Genomic DNA, 25,042 nt, shown 5'->3' on the forward strand with positions numbered 1-25,042 from the left:
TATATATACATATACATATACATATACATATACATATACATATACATATACATATACATATACATATACATATACATATACATATACATATACATATACATATACATATACATATACATATACACATATACATATACACATATACATATACACATATACATATACACATATACATATACATATACATATACATATACACATATACATATACACATATACATATACACATATACATATACATATACATATACATATACATATACATATACATATACATATACATATACATATACATATACATATACATATACATATACATATACATATACATATACATATACATATACATATACATATACATATACATATACATATACATATACATATACATATACATATACATATACATATACATATACATATACATATACATATACATATACATATACATATACATGTACATGTACATGTACATGTACATGTACATGTACATGTACATGTACATGTACATGTATATATGTATATATGTATATATGTATATATGTATACAATACAATAATATATATATATATATATATATGTTGGTAACGTCAATGTGGTCTCCGGCTTTCGTGTTCGTTTCGCGGTTTTTTTCTCGTTTTAATTGCGGCTTTTGTGCTTTTTCGACGTCTAATGACCTCCGTCTAAGGACCTCCGTCTAAGGTATTTGTACTTTAATTTCTGTTTTGCACTCTATTATTACGGTATTTGGTGATTTTGTACTGTGTACGGGCGGCTCTACGTTTTCGTTGTCGTGTATTCTGGCGGACTCGCGTCGAGGGTTATTACTATAACCTGTCTCGGACCTTGCTCAAACCTCCACCGTCGTCTGCTCACGGATGGCAGGTTCCAGGGATACCTGTGGGGTTTGCGAAGCGCAGTTCTTTGGCAAGCAAAAGTGCTTGGAGTGCACTGGAAATTGTAAACGCCGGGTTCACAAGGATTGCACTATAAATTCGTCCTATACCTGCCAGCATTGTAAGTCCACTGTCAGGACTTCCAGAAGCCCCACTCGTCGGACTAGCAACATGCACGACGGTACCACCTCGACTCCACTTACGCTCAACGATTTGCACGATGCTCTTAACGGCCTGCTTGAAGTTGATAGCCTCACACGAAAGCCCGACTCTGTCCTTGATGTTATTATAACGAAACTTGATACCCTACTCCTTCACGTTGCTACATTGGACTCTAAAGTCATGGCTCTGGAGAAAGACAAGGCCTTTCTCGAAAAGGAGAATGCTGAGCTACGGTCAGCCCTCCAGAGACCTCCGCCGACATTTCACTCTGAAACTGGCCTACCCATGAGTGCTCTTGCGTCTCGGCCATCACTAGGCCTTCTTCCACAGACGGCCCCATGGTTTAAACGACCGACAGCTCCTACGGGCGTAACTTGTGCACCTAAGGATCCCAGCATTGGACAACCTCAACCTTTCCCTACTCCATCAGCGAAACCTCGCCCTCCCGCACAGAGTGGTATGGCCAAGACGTCACGCATTAAGACTGCGCCAAAGGGACCACCAAAAGCTCTCTTTGTGAGTCGTCTTGACCAATCCCTACTTTCGGCGGAACTCCAAGATATCCTTAAAGAAGAATCACAGATTAAGACGGCTCACTGTATACGACTCAAATCCAAGAGTCCGACAGCTTCCCACTCTTCGTTCTATGTGACCTGTGCAGATCCTATGGAGTTTGATAAACTAAGTGACCCGGCGATATGGCCAGAAGACTGCATCTTGACACCCTTTAATGGTGTTCCGCGTAAGGAACACCAAGATAGCTCGGAGCTTAAATCATCGGACTCTCTCAACGACGAGCAATGACGAATTTAAGTTTTGTCTACCAAAACGTGCGTGGTTTACGCACAAAGTCTACTGAATTTTTGAACAATGTTATTTCCCAAGATGTGGATGTTATTTGCTTAACGGAAACTTGGCTTAACCAAGAACATTTTAGTTATAACTATTTTCCAGACAATTATACTGTTTATAGAGGTGATCGACCGGATCACGAATTTAAAAACGTTCGGGGTGGTGGTGCCCTTATTGCCATTAAAAAGTCCTACTTTAGTACTAGGCGTCATGATCTGGAGGGCGTTTCTGAGTGTGTTTTCATTCAGGTCAACACAAGCTCAGAAGAGGTTCTTTTGATTGGCGCTGTATACTTCCCACCCGCCTCAAACGATGAGCGCTATTTTGATTACAAATTACGGCTTATGAAGGAATTGCCACTGCAGGACACTAATCTGTTACTCCTCGGCGATTTTAATCTCCCTCTAATTGATTGGGAAATTAATGGCACTATTGGTTGCACCTCCCTGACCGCAAAAAAAGCTAGTCATATCTTTGACCTTTGTTACTTTTATAATTTACGCCAATTTAACACATTACCGAACACCAGTGGTAATATACTTGACCTTTGCTTAGCAAATGTCAACAGTTTAGATATTGCCCCTTTAGACGAACCATTAGTTAGTATAGACGCATACCATCCCCCTTTTGGGGTTACTTACCCTGTTACATTGAGACATCATACAATTGGGACGGATCATTCATTTAGGTACCAGCTGGGTGATTATGCTCTCCTATATTCTCATTTACGTGATTCGGATTGGTCCTGTATTAGGGATTCCTGCGATGTTGATCATTGCGCTAAAACTGTAACTGCCTACATTCAGGGCGCTATGGAGGCAGCCATTCCTAGACGAACTGTCGGAAATGGTTCTGCTTATCCTAGCTGGTACTCTCCTGAATTGCGTTCCGCCATTAAACGTAAAAAATATTATTTTAAGAAGTACAAACGTACCCACGTCTTACAAGACTTTATTTGCTTTAAACAACAAAGGGCGCTTGTCCGAAAATACACGAAACGTGATAGATTATCAGAGGGTGACAAAGTATACATATACTTATATATATATATATATATATATATATATATGTATATATATATATATATATCGAAAGTAAGACGCGAAAAGGCACACGAAAGCCGGAAATATCAGCTGCAATACGGTTCGTGGAAATCTTACCCTTGACAAAAATGTTACCGAGATTTAAGTTCACATTAAAATTATAGTCGAAATTAAAACCGTGCATACAAAAGTATATTTTACTATATCTTTAATTATTACTAGCGGAATATACAGAAACAAATATTGATTCTTGTTGAAAAAGGCGTTAAAGCCAATTAGTTTTAGAGTATCCATAAAGCAGTTTATAACATTCTCGCCAAAGCACTTAATTGTACGTTAAATTATGTAAACAAAGTAAGTAATATATTTTGAGTTAATATATTTACATTGTCAAGAAGATTCAACTGGTTACCATTTTCCGTGGTAGTCGCGGATTAGAAATATTTAATATACTTAATTGCGCCAGCGTTCTCAGTCCGTTCAGTTTCGCTTTTGCAAAATTAATATCTCTCACAAGCTACATTTCGGTACATTAGGTTTATGGCGATTTCGGGAACTAACAAATCAATTCGAACGAAATAGCATTTTCCGTTTTTAATTAAACGTTTGGTAAAAAATGTATAAAAAGTACAGGTAGATTAGATTGCAAGAATGGGACTATAATGACCAGCCGGCGCCGCTAAAACTGTCACACTATTCCCTTGCCCCCGACACGCATCCCCCCAAACTCGAGGGATTGCAACATGTAACAATCGTTTAATCTACCTAATAACAAATTTTCTATTCAAAGGCATTCGTATATTTTATTTTTGTCAAGGGTAAGATTTCCACGAACCGTATTGCAGCTGATATTTCCGGCTTTCGTGTGCCTTTTCGCGTCTTACTTTCGATTAAATAATTAAGCAGTAAAAAACCTAGACCAAATAATTACTATTTACTCGCACCTCAGAATAATCAGAAACTACTTTTCATTTTGGCTTCACGCGTCTTGCTTTCGAAATAACATAGCGGCCCATATTTTTAATTTGAACTAAAACCTTGGTTACATTTTTTCATGGGTACGATTTTCTCGAATTACATTGAGTTGTATGTTACCAACTTCTGAGCAACGTCGAAACGTTTTTTTTGCAAAAATAACTTAATAGATTAATATGAACTCGTCAGGGAAGTACGTTCTAAAAATTGCAGTGAGTTTCAATTTATAGAAATGACTAAATGTTGTAGGCCTTATACGCTTTTTTGTAATAGACAAATTCTCCAACGTCAGAGGAGCAGTTTCAGGAATTCATAGCAGGGCTATTTACACATAACATTGTGGATTCGGCGATACAGTATATTTTGCTAAATTTAGTAAACGTAAGGTAACGTGAAAATAAGAGATCTGGGTTTCGTATAAAAAGTGTCACAATGGTTTTAATTAAACTTACTATTTTAAAATTTGTATAATTACATGGTGGGAATTTCCTAAGTCTTGTCATGGTGCCATTTGATCATGTCCCAATTTACTTGAAATATATTTTTCGAGGATCTACATGGGAAAATAAGGATGATATTCCGAGATACTTAAGTGTTGTTTACGGGGTAAGTTTAGTATACTAGTTATAGTTAGAACAAAACAAAGTGAATGATGAGGAGAGTGTAGATGACACAAACTGCTTCCTCGCAGTAGCCTATAATTTTGAGTAGGATAAGGCATAGTAGCGCGAGTATGGAAGCCAAGTATCACGTTTTTAGGATTCCACAGAGAATTAATTGATCATCAAGGATCAAAGATATTCTAAGGCTTTGAATGCCTGAAAAGCACTGACTTGCCTACCTAAGATGATTAATACAAAGAATCCATTATACTGGGCACATGCTTTCATCCAACTAGTGCCACACTTCATGTTTTTTTTCGGTTCGAATTTTATCTATCATTGGAACAAACTTTTCATTTTTCAGATTGCGGACATGTATACCGGATCCTTAAATCCATATTTGCCACACGCGTATCATTATTCACCCGCATTCCGATTCATTGAAAACAAGATAATGTCTTTCGTAAGCCCAGCGAGCGAGTTGAACATCGAGGGCAAAAGATTATCTCTTAGTGGGTTTGGCGGATCTATTTGGTTAACGACAATATGCTGTCTCGTCTTCCTGTCAATATTATCGGTCATCTTCAAGAAATTCATCCGCAACCCTTGGCGGAAAGAGTTTTTGTGTTTGGAATATGTCTGGTTTTACACATCGAACGTATTACAGAACCGTTGAGTATAAAGCTTGATAAGGTGTAGTCAAAGAAAGAAGCGAGAATGAAACACACAGTAAAACAGTAAATCTTTATTTAATCATAACCAAATGAAGAGTTCTAAGAGTATGAAATTTGTAAAGTATCGTTTGGATCTCTTAAATCTATGTTTTGAAGACTGGGATTAGGGTATGGCAAAAACGTATATTCAGTCTTCGAAATTGGTCCCGTCCCGTAACGGAGCCATTGACTCCTGCTATTTCTTCCTGCTTCTTTTAAAGGGCATCGCCGAAGGCTTGCGGGCGCGGTAGCTTTACATGAAGTAAAAGCAAATTCGTCGTTAGAGCATGTAGGCCTTGAGCTCCCACAAGCCTCAGGTGGTGACTTTGAAATAAATTCCTACTATGTTAAGGAAGAGGTCACCAAAAACTGCATTTCTAAGTGAATGTCTTAAAAACGTTTGTCCGCTGTGGCTGTACATATTACAATAAACAGCATTGCGCCAAGGTACTAACACTCCCTCGGCTGCACCACTGACAATTAACGTAACTTGATGCGAGTCAGGAAATGTACAAATAATTAGAGTACCATAAAGCTGTGGACCTTCTTCTCGAAACTTACTTTTGAAAATAATAGCCTCTGGTCAGTTGCACACTACTCGCTCAAGAAATTCTTACTTTTTTCAGCTCCGGATGTATTTCCGCGAAGAACTTCGACAAAGTTGTTGTTGTCGGGATGGTTACTGGGCGCGTCAGTTTTGATCAAAGCGTACACGGGGAATTTGAAGAGCGAAATGATGGTCTCCAGATCGATTCGAATTAATACGTTAGACGACCTGATGAAATCTCCTGGAACCAAACCAGCCATAAGAAGGGATACGATGATTGAATCGATGTTTCTGGAACGCGATAGTTTTACTCCAGAAATAGCTTGATTCGCGACTGAGGCTACGTACTACGACAAATTTGGCAGCACTGAGTTCTCCTCTTTTCCCAACGGTACCCATAAATATGCCTTATTGAACGAGATCCAGGGATTACAATGGTACATAGTTAGTAACCATCAGTTCCGCGAGTACTTGGAATAACGGCATTAAGTTGTACATTGGAAATAAGAATTATTATACGGAACTCGGGACGATCCCTTTTAATAAAAAGCTACCGCGCAGAATTCTGGAAAATGTTGATTACGTGTGAGTTTATTAACATGCTTAGTCAGAAATTCTATTGAGTAGAAAAACCAAAGTCAGCAGTTTTATTATTCTTGGCTTCGAGTAGAAAAACTAGTTCCCCCCCACCCAAAAAAACTTAAGTCTGGTAACTGTCTGAACAAACAAAGTCATTTCTTCTTGGGGAGGGTTTTTTTGTCCGTTGAGTTTTACCAGGAGTTCATAATAACCCCCCTTCGGGGGGGAAGTACGAAACTTGCCTTAGAGCTAATGGTAAAAATCGCGAACAACAAGATTTTGTCGTTGCGCATATAAAGGACTAGCCTGTTGATGGACATACAACTTTACAGTAGATTGTAGTAGTATCTATACTCCTTGGTTTTCGTTCCAAAACTTGGCTGGGATCTCTCCGTCGTTAAGAAAAATGGCAAGTATGTGGACGTAGAAACACGATGGAATTCTTATATTAAAGATACTTGGAATCAATTTGTCCATACCGTTTTAATTTAACCACGGAATTCTCACACATATCACAAGAAAACATTAATGACTATCGTTCAAATGTTTTGTAGAAAACTAGAAACCATCGCAAAGCCAACTTCTTAGCCGAGGCTTAATGTACACCGCGGCTGACCGCGCCGACAGACGCGACTCGCGAGCCATTTTCGCTCCCAAAATCACAAGATAAAAATAGTGCTAACCCGGAATATGGGAAATTAATGCGCGTGGGCGCTAAACATTGGGGTAACTATTTCTTTGGGAGTTAAGCGGTGTATAAATCCGCTGAGCTTTACGGCGAAACTTTGTTGTTACGGGCTTTTTAACCAGTTTCGTACTTCCCCCCCGAAGGGGGGGTATTATGAACTCCTGGTTTTACTGAATGAAGCCCAAATGTATCATCCGCAATAATTACGCGTTCTCAAAATGTCTGTTTCTTACATAGGACAAGTCGGTTTGTTGAAACTGGTCAGCCTCATCGATATATGATTTACTTCAATTTAAGGATTAATCGTTTCGTAGCGTCGGATGAAGGAACCACCTTGAATGAAATCACCGTGACGACCATTCAGGAACTATCCATTATGTTTCACTTTTGGTCTTGGGGAATTGGAATCGCTTGCTTAACCTTATGCCTGGAAATGATTATCGGTAAAATACTACAAAAGGAACCGAAATCGAAACCACGCGACATTCGTTTGGAAATGCAATAAAATCCCACCTTTTATCGATAAATAGAGAATACCCTTTTTCTGTATTACATTATAATGATCTTCTTGGACGACACTTGGGTATCTACAAAAAGCAAGGGTGTCTCGGGTTTAAATAATGTTAATTTAAGATTAAATTAACATTACAAAATTCTCACTTCTAATGTTAAGCAAGCACAACTCTGTTTCTTAAACTGGATGACACCATAACGTTTCTGCTAAAACAAACAGGATTGTAAATACACAAATACCTAAAGTTTGATAATTATGTACAATCTTAATCTAAAACTTTAACGGCTTAATATTCTTCGAATGGGGGTACACCTTAGTGAGTGCTTTGTGGGAAAGTCTATTACCTAGGGTCTGATATGCGCAGCATTACGGAAACTTAATTACTCGTATCTCCTTTGATATTGTATATAGAAACATGGTTCCAATTGATACATTCATTATTTTTACGCTCTTTCGATTAAAAATTCTAGCCTTTGGTATACTTTTTAACGTACAACTAAGTCCTTTGACGGAATGGTTATAAATTGCTTTTTAAATATTCAAATATTTTGATTCTCTCTTAAATAAATAACAAATTGTAGTATTAAATTATCATTCTGATTCTAGCTTTTAACCATATTGTACTATTAATAAATGTCTATTATTATTTATTCCAAACATAGTATTTTAGTGCAATTATTTGTAGCAAATATACGTATACAAATATTCTTCTCAACACATTATTAGATTAATTGAAAAATAATTGAATGGTAATTAAATCCTCACAAATTCTTCAATCAGTCCTTTTCAAGTAAGAATGTCGAATGATGACAAGGTAATCTGCAAGAAAAAAGTATAATATTAAGTCTCCATTTTTACTTTATAAATCTGAAAGGATTTGGGTAACTCATCGCGAAAAAATAAAATCCAATCTGGCGAATAACTTCCCAAAGATTCTTGAAATGGACTTCTAAATTTAAAAAATGCATTTTTAGGCGTCCGCACCCGAAACCCCCCTATTTTGACACTGCAGAAATGTGGCTTTCTTAAGTCAAGTATCATCTAGGTGGACTCCCAGATTAGGAGTCCATGAAGATCGATACTGATCGAGTTTTTCATGTTTGACTTCACCAGGAATTTCCACCTGACAAAATCTTGGGTTTCCAATTTCTCTTGGCGCGACTGATTTCTCGAGAACTTTATTCACCAATGGAAGCATCTCTTAATGACTCACCAAATACCTCGCGAAGACGTCGATAGTTTCCGTTTTTAATTAAACAGGAAAGAAAGTGTACAAGGGGGAAACTGTCGATAAAGAAATTTCTCTCTCTAAACTCTTTCCTAGTTCTTAAAGATCTAATAGAAAAGACTTTGGAAATTTCTAATTCTCTGAGAGCTAGTCTCTTTGGCAAAGGAGAGATTTTTTCCCTGATCATTTGTAACAATTACCTAAGATCAATAAGATCTATTTTATGCAATGTACTTCTTAAGGGCTGTGAACAGTGTATTGCATTTAAGTGGGGTTGATTTTAGCAATATATTATGTTCTAATGATCGCGAACAGTAATCAAAAACCGTTTAATTGGTAATAATTCTGACAGAGTTACACTTTTTTATGAATTGAACGGAATGCATTTTGTACGAATGAAATGTACTTCCATTTGACCATGTGTCAATTATAGGGATACATTTTCTTGGCACATGATCATAACACTATAATATTAGGTAAAGTGGGAAAATTCGATCAGCAATCGTTCGAATTGGTCTGTTTTTCGACTGTATATTGATCTATTAGAGATTCATCCTTCTTTCTAAGACATTGCTTCTTTTAAGGCGTTTTCCAAAGACTTACTTTATTTGTTATTGCAAAAATTGTTTGAGGTTATTTGTATAATTAATATCACGACGGTTTTATTTTCATAATTATATTTTGTTAAAGGGATTGTATCCTATAATTGAATATGAGGAAAAGTACGCTTTCCATCTATAGAAAGCAAAGGAAAACGGCCAGAAAAAATTGTTTTTGCATCAGAAGGTACGTTTCTCTTTAATCTCAGATTGTAGGGCGCCACTTTTTTACAGAATTACAGATAGTGCCTACAAGTGCCCTCAGTAGGAAAACTACTATAGTAGTAGTTTTATAGAAAAAGACTTATATTTAAGTTAATTACCGGTGAAACTGGTTCAAAATTGCATATATATAATAAGTAAGCTATGATCTATATTATAACTTAATTCCGAACTAATTTACTTAAATTTAAGGGTGCCTACAACTTAATATTTTACAGAAAATGCTTATATTTAAGTTAATTACCGATCAAATTAATTCAAATTTACTATACACAATCAGAAACCTGTTTGGTTTAATATACACTACTTAAATAGTTAATAACTAGCTATTATCTCACTTAAATTCAGGGTGCATACAAAACACTATTTTACAGATTCATGGGTGCCTCCAAATATACTATTTTACAGAAAATGCTTATATTTAAGTTAATTACCAATCAAATTAATTCAAATTACCTACATCTACTAAGAATATTACGCTCAATAATATAAACGCGTTTAAAAATTAATTTCTATCAAATATACTTAAATTTAAGGGTGCATACAGATTTTGTACTCGGGGAAAGATGACTTATAGGAGGCACTATTTTACAGAAAATGCGATTATTTAAGTTAATTACGGGTCAAATTAATTCAAATTCACTATACATAATCAGAAACGTGTTTGGTTTAATATACACTACTTAAATAGTTAATAACTAGCTATTATCTCACCTAAATTTCAAATTATTCTTAAAATCTGAACCTAATTTGAATTTTAAAATTATTCTGAAGTATTTCCTGAATGTTTCACTATATCTTATAATTTGTAGTAGAATCGATAAAAAATCACTTGATTTTTAACTTCACCCTCCCTTTAAGGGGAATTTTACCAAATATGTTTATTTCAGTCAATTATGGCTGAAATTAAATCTAATTTGGTACGTATAGTTTTAATTCGCCGGTACTCAATTTTTTATTACAAATAATACTTACCTGCGGTAAATTGAATTGTGTCTACAAGATTTAATTACGAAGGAAAATTTTTACCAAAATGATATTATTTGACTTAATTATCCAAGAAATTAAACATAATTGGGTACCTTATATTAAATGAGTGCGCTGTTCAATATAAACGCAATTAAAAGTTAATTGCGACTAGTAATCATACTTAAACTGAGGAAGGCAACAAGGCTTTCGTAATCTTGTCTGCCGTGGTAAGAATTTTACCAAAATGTGAATATTTAAGTTAATTAAGTATGAAATTAAATCTAACTTGCATTATAATGCTATTTGAATGTGATGTTCAAATTAAACACTATAAAAAGAAAATTGTGCCAATTAAACTTACGGTAAGGGTGCCTTCAAAATATTGCTAAAGGAAAACCACGCCCATAGGGGTTTGAACTTTCCAAAATGCGATTATTTAACATTATCTATTAACGTAATGAAATCTAATTGGATAATGAATGTGGTGTTCAATTTATAACGCAATTTAAAGTTAACTGCAAGAAATTATTCTCAAATAGATGGTGCCTACAACTTTTGAATTTTACATATCCTGGTTGCCTACAACTTTTGAATATTACATAACCTGGGTGCCTACAAGACACTATTTAACCAAAACGCTTTCATTTAACTTATTTTTGGATGGAATTCAATCTAAGGTGGTACATTTGAGATTGCGATGATTAATCTAAACGCAAATAAAAGTTAATTCTCAAATATATGGGGCCTACAACAATTGAATTTTACTTAATCTTTATTGCCCTTGAATATACAGCAATTTCGTTGGGTGTGAAATATTATTGGTACCTATAAGTTGAATTGGAAGGAATCTTATTATACTTAGATTTATTATAAATGTGTAAGGTTAAATTTAATAGATTATGCGTGTAAATATAATAATCTTTTATAGGCCATTGTGAAAATGTAGGATTTGATAAGACACCAAGACACTTCAACTTTTTCATATTTTATTCATCGAAAAAAAAAACAACAATTTTTTATTTAATATGGGGCAAAGCTGAAATGGCCCCTTCGGCCCCTTCCTCGGCCCCTCCCCCCACGTCCTCTTGGACCTTGTGGCCCTTTCTTTATCGAATTCTTGTATTTTCGATCATCCAATAGCCGGAGAGTAGACATCCACTGAGGCCCAAAAAGTAAACTGCATTTCTGCCAGGTTACGTTTCGTAGGGCCTCAGTGGCAGCGTCCTCCAAATTTAAGTTATTAATGATGTTTTCTCTCCTCATTGCTTCGACGGATTGGATTATTTGGAGGATGCCATCTATTTCTCCGGCTTAAAAGGTTTCGAGGGTTTTGCCCCCCTCTTGCTTGTTGGGCAAGGCCTGGTTAAATGAAAATAAAATAAAAAAAAATTTATTAATATTAATAATTCAATTCAATGTCTATTTATTACTATTAATGATATTAATAACTTTAATAACGGCAATAATATTAATAACGTTAATAACGGCAATAATATTAATAACGTTAATAACGGTAATAATATTAATAACATTAATAGTACTAACTTTTTTATACACAATAAAGAAACATTTCATTTCATTTAAATATTAATAATGAATACTAATATTATTAATAATAATAATAATTATATTAATAATGAAAAATAATAATATTTATAATGTATAATAATAATATTAATAATGAAATGAGATGAGCATTTATTGTATATAAAAATAAGTACAACACACAGGTACAGAAAAATGTAAGAAAATAAAAATAGAAAATAACCCTTACGTCTAAACTTTGCTTTCCTTCCACCCAGTTTTTCAATCTGCGGCACAATTTGTGTTGTAACTGGAATAGCTGTGATTCACGTAATTTTACTTGGCCTTTTAAATCCGGAATTATCACCGGGTCAATCTCGGGGACAACATATCCCGCAACTGTAGTTTTCTGGTTCTCTTCTGACTATAATTGCATAAAACAACATTCATGGATGGTAGAATTAATGAATGTTCATCTAATCACACTTTACCCCAGACTGTTCTAAAAAAATTATGACACTGTCTTCTCAACCTATTTTCCTATCTTATAACTATTTTGTATTTATTCCAAGTTAATATTATGTATTATGTTCCTCATCAGTCAATCTAAACTTAGTGTACTATGGTATACTATTAAGTCATATTTAACTTCTAGTCGTAATAAGACGATAGCTTTATGCTCAAACCTTTCTCATTTACTAGGCGGTCACCACAAGTCTCACGACCAATGCTAACAATAAATAAATAAATATCACGAGACTAGTCTATTTCCCTCCTTGCAACTAAGACTGTTATTGTACAGAGTAAAAAAGAAATTAGTCATTCACATCTAGTCAAAAACGAAAAATTAATATTTCTATAGCTGACCAGTCTAAACTGTGTTCGATTGAAAACCAAAAATATTTCGCTGTTGAAAGAAGACATTTACCTTTGAATTTTCCATTTCCAGGTTTTCCATTTTCTCGCAAATGTTTCGTTCTCCGTGTTCGTCCATGGACATGGTTTGAAACTATAGTTGTGGTTGACCCGAAACATTCTACCTAGGTCTATTTATACACTGGGCAATTTCACCTTGAAATGTCAGTACGTACAAGGCTAGGACGCCTCTAATCCTCAGTTTTACTCAAGTCAACAGACCAACGATTAGAAATAAGAATTACCTTAGCTTTGTATATGTACAAAAATGAGCAGAAAACCCAACCTTTCAAATAACAATAAGGTCAAGGATCAAATTATAAAACCAACCATGACAGCAAACACGAGAAAAAACTCAATACTCTATGTAAATAATTTGTTAAAATCGGGCCTTCACGGGTCAACTTTAGAAATTTAGCAGGTCATGGCTCCATGGAAAATAAACCCTTTCAATAGTAAATAATCTGGCGTGAAGCCCTACAGCATCCTTAGAATTCAAACTAGTACACCCTTCCGAAAACGTTCCATCCAAGCCCACCGAAAAACCCATAGCGTCACTGGCCGCTATAGATAGCATGGCCCCAGAAAGGGCATGAAAATAACCTCTCGAACATGGGTGAAGGAACTAAAAATTCTCTCCGAGAAACCCTTTTTAGCCACATCGTAGTATACGATGAGGCTCTTAGTTTGGCCCGAGCAGTAGTAGTAGTAGTGGCCGGGGCGGTCGCTTTCGTTATCGTTAGATTTTAGCTTAAAAGGAACTCAATAGGGGTAGCTGAGCTCAGTTACAGATTTTATTTAAATTGAAATATTTTTCTCATCGCACCAGGGTCGCTGGCACAGCAGTAAGATACTCTACCATTGAGCCATAGAGACTCGATAGAACATGAGAGTTTTTATCGTTCAGTTTATCTCTAAGGTGTCGGGAATAGGGGGAGGGTACCTCTCTATTTGTGGGGTCGGATACTTTTGAATTTTTATCTGTGGGGTCGGACACTTTTTTTAGGGTCTTTGAATTTTTTTCTTTTCATTTGTGTGCTAATTAAATAGATAACGATGTGGCTGCTATTACGAGCCCTTGGGTTGACTTGTTTTTATGTAAAATAAATCACAATCTTGTAGCAACCTTTAGAGAGAGGACCAAACTTCTAAAAATTAAATTTAGTCAAAACCAAGAAAACTTGTATTTGCTTCACAAACAAAACTTAGAATTTCAACTTTAAAGAAATTACCTTCAACCAAAATTAAACTTAGTTAGTAGATTAGCAACAATAAATTGGAATTTTCAGTCGGTTCAATTTATACGCATTAGCTCTCCCAAACCTGGTTAAAATTAGTAGCCAGCCTTAGTAATAAACTTTAGTATATGCAGACTTCTCAAGGGGGAATTTACTATAAGCTAACCCCCGGTTCCTGAAGAAACCCTCAGAACCGTCAAAAGCCCAAGGCGTTTCACGATCTTGTTGGAGGCGTTGCGTTTAATTTATCAGTGAAATCAGAATCTATTTTAATTTTTCAAACCGCTGGGAGATATTTCCTGAATGTTTTAGGTCTTACAATTAGCAGAATAATATATTAAAAATCAATCGATTTTCCTCTTCACCCTCCCTTTAAAGGACAAATCTTGAGTTCTCATTTACCCCTTTGGAAATGGAAGAAAGTTTCTTTAAAATGGTAACATCATGGAAAACCCCTCACTAAGCGAAACTTAGCTATGGGACGTTTCCTGAGAAACCCACGGGTAATTTTTAGATTTTAAAGAGCTAATGCTATAAACTATTTTCATTAAATGGCTAGTAGCCTATAATTTTTACTATCATAAGTCGAAATTGTATGTAATTTATTTCTCCGAGGGCTAGAACGTGTGGGGTTTTTATGTACGGGTTTTTGAAATTTGAGAAAGATTTTGGATTTTAATGCAACATAGAGGGATTTTATGATTTCATTGTTAATTCTCCATCGAACATATTTAAAGATTTTTTTCGACCAAAATTTACGAGGTTTTAGCAACTGTCTGACCCCTCGAATATCTCAATTTCATAAACGATTTTTGCTTTGAAATGGATTCCTTTGATTTAAATATTGGGACGTCACAATAAGTGTATAAGATATATTCTTCAAGTCTGACACTTCCTATGATTCATAATGCTAAAAATTTAGTGAAAACTAGTTCGACGACGACGCGACAATTGACTACACGCGGCTTTGCAGTCCATCTCCGTATTTATAAAACAAATGTTTTTGGACCTAACCTATATGCATTAACCTATAATTTCATAAGATCTCCTATAAAACCCTATATTTCTGACTGAGTCTAATTTTCCAAAATAATTATATTGTTTAGTAGAAAATTTAGCAAACACATTTTCAGAGTTCTCTTATTAACCCGCATTTTCCATAAAATTAAAACCTACTAAAATCCAGGCTTTGTTTTTAGGGTGTGGTAAATTAAGATTTAATTTAAATTTCACCATAGAAATTAAGTTTGTGTTTTTGAAAATTTCCTTTGATAACTTCCTTTTAAGTGTATTTGATAACTTCATGTCGAAGTAAAAAACCATTCCCGAGATGTTTTCCCTTTTTCAGCGCCCCTAGGTTTATCTGGGCAGCGACTCTTCAATAAAGAATGAAATGGAAAATTTCTCGGGAATTCACAGTCTTAGCTTGCCTCTCTTAAGCCCCTCGTTTTTGTATGGAACCACTGTGTAAAGAAAGAAAGAAACTTTGTAGCGAGAGGAGCTAAGAATCTTTAGCCGAAATAAATTTCTTTTTTTTTTGTTCATGTTTTACTTTAAAAATAGACTAATTCTTTTAACTAAATAATCCCAGAACCGACTTTAGATAAATTCAGTGTATAAGTTAAAAGCGCGCAATATGGCTTTATTTCATAGGGACTTAAAAGTTATAAAGTTCCTATTTATTTATATTTTTAATAACTCATCTGATTGTCGGATAATCATAAAAGTGATACTATAGGTTCCATTTGAGATATAAGTCCATCATTTTAAAATAAAGTTTAATTTGTTACAGTTTTCAAACATTTATTACATAGTTTAAGCGAAAAATAGTTCTATAATCGTCTATACGTATAGGAGATATTTTAGTCCTATATTATCTTATAAAATAAAATTTTTGGTCTTATAAAACAGACCACAAAATACTATTTTTCCTATAAGGAATTTCATTTTTTAACTGGCTCCCTGTAAGCCTTTGGCAATGCCTCACCAGGCGTCGCTTCACGAGAATCTATGTAACCAGCGGCACACTTATGGAACATATCTTATAAACTTATGGCCCAAATTTACCACAGAAAACCCGATTTCACCTAGGATTTTCCTCAGCGAGCCAACTACCAGAGCAACCATTTGAAACGTAGAAAATTTTCCATGGAAATAACAGGCGTGAGACTCTGCCTTCCATCTCGCTTTTCGGCACCTGCGCTGTGGGATCTTTGCACAGAGACGGTGATCAACCCCCATGTATGACACGATATTAAGGGTTCCCTACCCCCCTTCTCCGTCGAAATGGTCAATAGACGGGGGTGTTTGGGTATACTGTTTTTAACGTCACGTATTACTTTTACATTCCACATTTCAAATTAATTGATGATTGTAAATGTAATGGGGTTCATTCGAATTATTGTAAATGTAGTGGGGTTCATTCGAATTATTGTAAATGTAATGGGGTTCATTCGAATTATTGTAAATGTAATGGGGTTCATTCGAATTATTGTAATGTAATGGGGTTCATTCGAATTATTGTAAATGTAATGGGGTTCATTCGAATTATTGTAAATGTAATGGGGTTCATTAGAATTATTGTAAATGTAATGGGGTTCATTAGAATTATTGTAAATGTAATGGGGTTCATTAGAATTATTGTAAATGTAATGGGGTTCATTAGAATTATTGTAAATGTAATGGGGTTCATTAGAATTATTGTAAATGTAATGGGGTTCATTAGAATTATTGTAAATGTAATGGGGTTCATTAGAACTATTGTAAATGTAATGGGGTTCATTAGAATTATTGTAAATGTAATGGGGTTCATTAGAATTATTGTAAATGTAATGGGGTTCATTCGAATTATTGTAAATGTAATGGGGTTCATTCGAATTATTGTAAATGTAATGGGGTTCATTCGAATTATTGTAAATGTAATGGGGTTCATTCGAATTATTGTGAATGTAATGGGGTTCATTCGAATTATTGTAAATGTAGTGGGGTTCATTCGAATTATTGTAAATGTAATGGGGTTCATTCGAATTATTGTAAATGTAATGGGGTTCATTCGAATTATTGTAATGTAATGGGGTTCATTCGAATTATTGTAATGTAATGGGGTTCATTCGAATTATTGTAAATGTAATGGGGTTCATTCGAATTATTGTAAATGTAATGGGGTTCATTCGAATTATTGTAAAACTTAAGGGGTTCATTCGAATTACTGTAAAACTTAAGGGGTTCATTCGAATTATTGTAACACTTAAGGGGTTCATTCGAATTATTGTAAAGGTTATGAGTCTAATTCAAATAAAGAATAAAAGACTGGTCAGTTACCAGTACATCTGAACAAACAAGTAACCGATATCTGATCTACTTTCCTTACCTTTAAATACAATCATTAATAAAAACAAAGGGATTAACGCTTTTGGCCGTTTAACACGTTCACGGTCTTCCACTAGGTTTGAACTTATTTCGATCATTGCCTTATGCTCAATAATCGGAAACAATTGGGTCAAAACTACAATACTAGTGCTATAATTCTGCAAAATCTCCTTGTTTTTCGGCCTACTTTTGAGAGCCCATAACGTCACAACGGAGCGCTTTACCCCAAAACGTCCTAGGACCTTTCGGACTCCTTTTGACCGAAGGAACATGCCTGTTAATTTGTGCCAGACTTTCCAGAAACACCCTGTATATACCCCAAAATTTGAAGAAAGCGGGCAAGAGGGGTACCCTTCACTTTATTTTAAACGATTTAACTATTTTTAAAGTTCTGGCTATTAAATAATTAATATCATTTATATTTAATTAATTATTTAAGATAAAGTTATTTCTATGTAATGACACAAGTGAGAGTTTATATATAACGAGTAATGAAGATTGCATCCGAATCGAAACACTACATGCACATCAAAGTTAATATAAAGCGAGTAGGATGATAAGATCTCTTACAAAACGATAACATTTCCTTTTTGCAGAATATTAAATGGAAATTTTCTAAATATTTTTCGCAATTATGATTCTTTAAGTAGTTGTGTAGCTATAAAGCTCTGTTTCATCTTAATATTCCAAGAACATCTTTTGATATTAACATTTCAAATTTGGTGTTTACTTTTTAATTCAGCTTTACTACATTTATATATAGTGTAAACGCAACTTTAATTTCACTACATTATATGGATTATAATACTTCGTCTCTGTAAGTGTTGAAGGGATTGGGTCTATGAAATAAGATACCTTAGATTTAAACTAGAAATAACCTTGTTGCGCCTCCTCTTATTGGAGGTGTTAACGGTTCAGAGTGAGCCGAAAGTTAAATACACCCTTTCCATTTTAGGTCCTCATTAGAATTATTGAGGATACAATGGAAATTGTTAAACGCTTAAGCCTTTGCTAAAGACCTTGGCAATATTTCGCCAATTTGAACTCTGTATGTCCGGTTTTTCTCATTGGCCGGTGGACCTGTGTTTAAAAGTAAATTCGTCTCGGCTCGGAGAGGTTCATTTTGGTTTCCCAACTTGTCTTTCCAAACACCACCATCTTCTGTTCTTTGTCAATCCCACATTGACACGAGTCTGCACTTACACTGGATTACCACCATTCACTGGTCTTCCGTTTATTCCACATAGACACCAATCTGTATCATTGGCTTCTACTCCATTATCATCGTTTGGTTTTTAGGATATACGAGGCGATCAGCTAGGGTTACGAGAAACGTCTACCCTCCCTAAGGTGGGATTGGCCACCAAAGGTTTTCGCAATTGCGCTTTTTCCTTACTATTATAAGGGAAACGATTTCCATATATATACCAAAATTTTAAAAGAATCGGGTAAAAGGGGTACGCTTCAATTTAAACGTCAATATTAGCAAAGTTTGAGAAGATAATAGGTATAACTTTATTTTAAACGATTTAACTATTATTAATGTTAATTATTGAAGATTAAAATAATTAAAAATAATTATATTTATTTAAATATTAAAGATAAACCTCTCGTGCAAAGAGAGAGATTAAATCATTGCCTCCTATATCTACCAAGGCCCGTGCAAGCCTTCCTTCATTGCCTCCTATATCTATCAAGGGCCGTGCATTATGATATATTTCATTCATTGCCTCCTATATCTATCAAGGCCCGTGCATTGCGATATATTTTTCAAAACAACACCAAAAATGGGAAGCTCCTCTCAGAAACATAATAATTTCTTTTCTCTGTATATGAAATGAAAATATGGATAATATTGCGCTCCTTCTTTAATAGTATGAATCTTTGCCTGTCTAATAATATTTTACGTAGGAGTAATACGTTTTTAGCGAAGACTAGAGAGGATAAACAAAAGCGAGATTGTTTTGGGAAAAAAATACTGCTTCCACTAATGGGTTTAAACTGCTTGTTACTGTTGTGTAGAGTATTCATGATAAAAGCTTAAAAAATTACGAGAGGACTTTTTTATCCTCTTGTTTTAGTCGTAAAAAGAATATAAAACATTTATTTTGTATCAAAAAATATTTTTTGGTGCTGAAATTGCTTTAGAAAAATCCAAACGGTTAGGCATTGGTAAAAAAGACATGTGTAAGCTATTTGCAGAGATGATAATTGTTTTACATGTTTTAAATAAGACTGAAGCTTCCTCTATTGTGTTTATGCTCCTTGTTTGTTTGACTGAAAACCATCTAGGTGTAGATAACAGTCACACCAAAAATATATATTTTAAATCTAATCAGATACGCCCACCTAGTTGAAAATAGACCTTTTAAATTTGCGGGAGCCATTCTTGAGAATTTTTCTTTGCTTGTAGGTTGTCAGTTCATCTACCAGTAAATATTTGTGTTTGGAAGTGTGATATTAAGTCAAATTAAGTGGTTGTAAAGAGCCAGCAGGTTGTTGCCGCTTCTTTTTGTGAGTATTTAATTTTTGTATGTAGAATGGAGGAAGATAATGTTCAGAGTAAGGATGAAATGCGCAAGCACAAAGCGCGGGAAAGGATGAGGGCAAAAAGGTCGACTTTTCATTGGATACTTAAGGTTATATAATCTTCTCGACACGGAGAGGTAATATTTTGGTTTTCCCAACTTGTTTTAATTATTTTTCGCCAGGAATTTACCTAAATATTAGTTAAGACGTTTTAAGAAACGTGTTTCCTAAAATCATTTTAAATAACGTTATGTTGACTTTTGAATTCAAGCGTATGCCTCTTTAACCACTTTTCTAAAAGGGTATATAAGGCGATTGGTTCACAGTAAATGAGAAGAAAATTTGCAGCCATTGGGAGGCTCGACGTTTCTCGTACCCTAGATAGACAGAGTTACGATTCAAACGGGCTTACTGCGAAACACATTGTTTTCGTCAAGGACGTTTATCAAAACGTGACAGCGCCATCTGTGAGCCTCTAGCGGAACTAATTACAACTTTAACTCGCTTATTTGCAATCAAAAACATAGTTACGACTTTTATTTCATCTATTTATTAGATGAAAAAGACTAGAGTTTTTATTATTTAACTCGCGTGTTTTATTTAACACGTTTAAAAAACTATCTAGACAGCTTGTTTCGTGGAAATTAGCAGCAGACGGTAATAAAAAAGTTCTTCAAGTAGGTGGCGCCACCCGTGTTTTATAAAGATTCATGCAAATTACAAAAAGTGTATCTCGAAACGTAGACCTCGAGATCCCACGTTGTGACTCTAGGTTTAATAAATATATATTCTATCTCTTTGCAATGGAACTGCGAACGCGTTCCAGATATAGCATCCACGTTTACTCCGATTTGCCAACTGCGAACGCGGTGACAGACAGATAATAACACTCCCCTTACAAAAATTGTTTGTCTGTTTTTTAGCTGCAATACAGCCAAAATTATAATGCTACAAATTGACTGCTTTAGGGTTGGAATTCGACTGAAAATGTTTCATTTTCAGCAAATTCAGCCTGGCTTTTCCAGCCTACATCCAGCTCCTATTCAGGGCTGTCAGTCCAGCCCATTACGGCCCATTTTCAGCACTAGTTCAGTCCAGCCCAATACAGACTATTTCCAGCGCTATTTCAGTTAATTGCTTAACAGTCCATTTCTAGCTCTGTTCCAGTCCATTCCAATACAGCGCACTTCCAGCGCTATTTCAGTCCAGCCCAATACAGCCCACATGCAGCACTATTTCAGTCTAGCCCACATGCAGCACTATTTCAGTCTAGCCCAATACAGCCTACTTCCAGTGCTTTTTCAGACCATCCCAGCCTACGCTTTTGGGCTACGAAACAGCGTCCCAACAGCCACGAATTAGCCTACAGCAAAAGGCTATAATAATAATAATAATAATAATAATAATCTAGGCTTCTTCTACGAAGGGAAGTCCACACAGCCTGTGGCTTGTTTACAGGTGGGTCCCTTTATATTGCATAGAGGGGTGATGGCTAGCCCCTATGCCACAGCTAACCTACAGCGCCCTATACTAACTATTACCGTTAACCTCTGCAAGTTTTGATGGAAAGGAGAAACCGGGTTAGACCGCGCAGGAGAACTCCTTTTAACAAGCGGGGAGAGAACTTGGAAACTCTACGCTGAAGGATTTGTTCCCAGATTTTCACCCGGTGCCACAGTCCGAGATCGAACCCGGGATCCTCTTGCTGCGAGGCGAAAGCGCTAACCGCTACGCCACCCCATTTCAGCGTTGGCAGTTTCAGCTTTGGCAACCTAGGCTTTGGGCTTCGAAACAGAGACCTACCAGCCACGAATTAGCCTACAGCAAAAGGCTATAGTTTCAGCTTTGGCAGCCTAGGCTTTGGGCTACGAAACAGCGTCCCAACAGCCACGAATAAGCCTACAGCAAAAGGCTATAGTTTTCAGCTTTGGCAGCCTACGCTTTTGGGCTAAGAAACAGCGTCCCACCAGCCACGAATTAGCCTACAGCAAAAGGCTATAGTTTCAGCTTTGGCAGCCTACGCTTTTGGGCTTCAAAACAGTGACCTACCAGCCACGAATTAGCCTACAGCAAAAGGCTATAGTTTCAGCTTTGGCAGCCTACGCTTTTGGGCTTCGAAACAGCGACCTACCAGCCACGAATTAGCCTACAGCAAAGGGCTATAGTTTCAGCTTTGGCAGCCTACGCTTTTGGGCTTCTAAACAGCGACCTACCAGCCACGAATTAGCCTACAGCAAAAGGCTATAGTTTCAGCTTTGGCAGCCTACGCTTTTGGGATACGGAACAGCGTCCCAAAAGCCACAAATAAGCCTACAGCAAAGGGCTATAGTTTCAGCTTTGGCAGCCTACGCTTTTGGGCTACAAAACAGCGTCCCACCAGCCACGAATTAGCCTACAGCAAAAGGCTATAGTTTCAGCTTTGGCAGCCTACGCTTTTGGGCTACAAAACAGCGTCCCACCAGCCACGAATTAGCCTACAGCAAAGGGCTATAGTTTCAGCTTTGGTAGCCTACGCTTTTGGGCTAAGAAACAGCGTCCCACCAGCCACGAATCAGCCTACAGCAAAAGGTTACTATTGCAGCTTTTGCAGTCGGCTGCAATGCAAAGATATTACAGTCAAATACCAGCCGGCCTAATTTAAAAATAATTTGCAGGCTGTAACCCAGCTTAGTTTCAGCTACATTTACAGACAAATTTTTGCCCGATCAGCCTTTGTAGTCAAATTACAGAAAACGAAAAAGGCTGAATTTTGGCTGTAAATTGCTTGCAGCGCAATACAGTTCCCTAACAGCTTACTTCTAGCCAGGCAGCCTAAAAACAGCTCAGCTGCGTTTTAAAATCAGCCAATAATTTTTGTAAGGGTCCGTGACTCGGAGAGGTATCAATCAGGGTTCGAGTAACTGAGCAAACGGAATGACTCGAAAGCGTTTGACGCTCCCTTTAGGAGGAGATATCGGAGCGTGATTAACTTTGCGTATATTCTATCTGTGCGTGAAATGATCGAGCTTTCTAAGCAGGTGCGAAGAAATTTCAAAACAAACACTAAAGGAAAGTACCTAGACAAAGCGATGAGGCCGACAAAATCTTCATTAGCTATATCGAATTTCGTGATTACCAACAGAAACCCGGCTAATCTATCATGTTAAACCCTGGGCTAACACGATTACACATTTACTTTCACACTTTTATCCAGACAAAACTCCATTTTTTTCTAAAACAAAAGAATAAGGCGAGTGACAAGCTAGTCTAAGATCCTAATGAACGACTAATAAGAAACATTAACAATCAAATAAAAATAATATAGGTAAATGTAATTATTTATTTTCCAGCAAGGACGTTTAGTAATTAATTATTTTACCACAAATACATTTAGTAAATGTTTATTTTCCCGCAAATACATTTAGTAATTATTTATTTTCACACAAAAACCTTTATTAATTATTTATTTTCCCACAAATACATTTAGTAATTATTTATTTTCCCACAAATACATTTAGTAATTATTTATTTTCCCACAAATACATTTAGTAATTATTTACTTTCCCACAAATACATTTAGTAATTATTTATTTTCCCACAAATACATTGAGTAATTATTTATTTTCCAATATCTATGTAATAATTTATATATCTCGTTAACAAATTCATACGCGTATATTCGATTTAAGAGTCATCGCGGTTTTACAAAAATATTAGTAATTCCAATATTCTAAGTAATTTTAGTAGTATATACTATTAACTTTGGATTCCCTAATTGGACCGCACTATCACTAGGTCCTGATAATTTTTTCAAATTTTGAAAAAGACTGCTTTCATTCGCCGACAGAAGAATTTGTTTACGGTTACAATTATTGTAAGAACTTCTATTTTGTTTCACTTATTACTTTGGTTAGTTTAGTATTTGTCTAAGATCGAGTGAGCTATTTACACGCCATTATAGTTACGCTAGCTTATGGTCATTTCCAAGTGTCACTTAATTAAATAAACTTGGTTTAATCCGCAAACGACGATTAATGAAGTAGGCCCTAGCTTAGTATCACCAAAAGTGGATGAGGGGAAAGTTTGAAAGTGGCCAAAAGTCGCGAGGCATCAGAGTTTCGCCATGATTGGCCGTTCAATCGGCGTAGCTCTATTAGGCTTATTCACTCCCTTAAAGTAGTCTTGTGCTAGTACGCGGTTACCGTCATCTGCTATTGTGTATGCTAAATTGAATTCGGTCGAATGCGGCCTCGCTCCATGTCTTAAAATTTGTAATCTTTGATGCGTGATTTAACCATGAAGATACCTATACTTTGTGCAAATAAATACTAGTCTGAACCGACTCGTAGCCATGTGTTTGTTCGGATCGGAATCGTTTTAAATCAGTTTCCGGTTTAAAGTTCCGTTGCGAGGGTTTTCATTCCTACAATCTTCGTTTAAGCTTAATGATGTGCAGTGGTTCTCGAAACTGGAATCTTGTCAGTAGCTCGACGGTGAAGACGAAAGAAGCGACTCCAAGTATTGCCGCCCACAATCTGAACTTGGCTTCAATGTCCTTGAACCCGAGTACGTGGACTTCATTCTCAGCCGTCGAATGTTGAGGTTCCAATTCGATGTGAAAGTTTCTCTCGAAAACGCGGTGAAATGCTGCGATTTGGCTGGTTTCCACGAAAGTCCGCAATCTGCAAACACCAAATGGTGAGATAGTTAAATTTTTCAATTCCGTAACTCAAATCAGGTTGCAAATTTTGTCCGCGTGATTAATGCTGACTTTATTTGATAGTTTCAAGGTACACACGACACTTTTTGCCGGGACTTGAAAAATGATATTCCCCAAAGATTTCAAATTACACTATGAAGAGTTGACGATAATTATACCGATTTCGAATAAAATACGCG

At 35.9% G+C, this 25,042-nt stretch overlaps 1 protein-coding gene across 1 annotated transcript; it reads left to right on the forward strand.

The window, feature by feature from the left end:
- Positions 1–717: 717 nt before the first annotated feature.
- On the forward strand, positions 718–1,905 carry LOC149614022 (uncharacterized). The gene has a single exon (XM_089857973.1). It carries the CDS (start codon positions 879–881, stop codon positions 1,860–1,862), a length of 984 nt encoding a protein of 327 aa, XP_089714099.1. The 5' UTR covers positions 718–878; the 3' UTR covers positions 1,863–1,905.
- The last annotated feature ends 23,137 nt before the right edge of the window (positions 1,906–25,042 follow it).

Source organism: Phalangium opilio, unplaced genomic scaffold (genome assembly GCF_054372755.1).
Source record: "Phalangium opilio isolate 3A_F unplaced genomic scaffold, DU_Popi_V2 ptg000229l_1, whole genome shotgun sequence".
Classification (NCBI taxonomy): Eukaryota; Metazoa; Arthropoda; class Arachnida; order Opiliones; family Phalangiidae; genus Phalangium; species Phalangium opilio.

Coding starts and splice junctions, on each gene's coding strand:
- LOC149614022 (XM_089857973.1), top strand. CDS start 879: ATGGCAGGTTCCAGGGATACCTGTGGGGTTTGCGAAGCGCAGTTCTTT.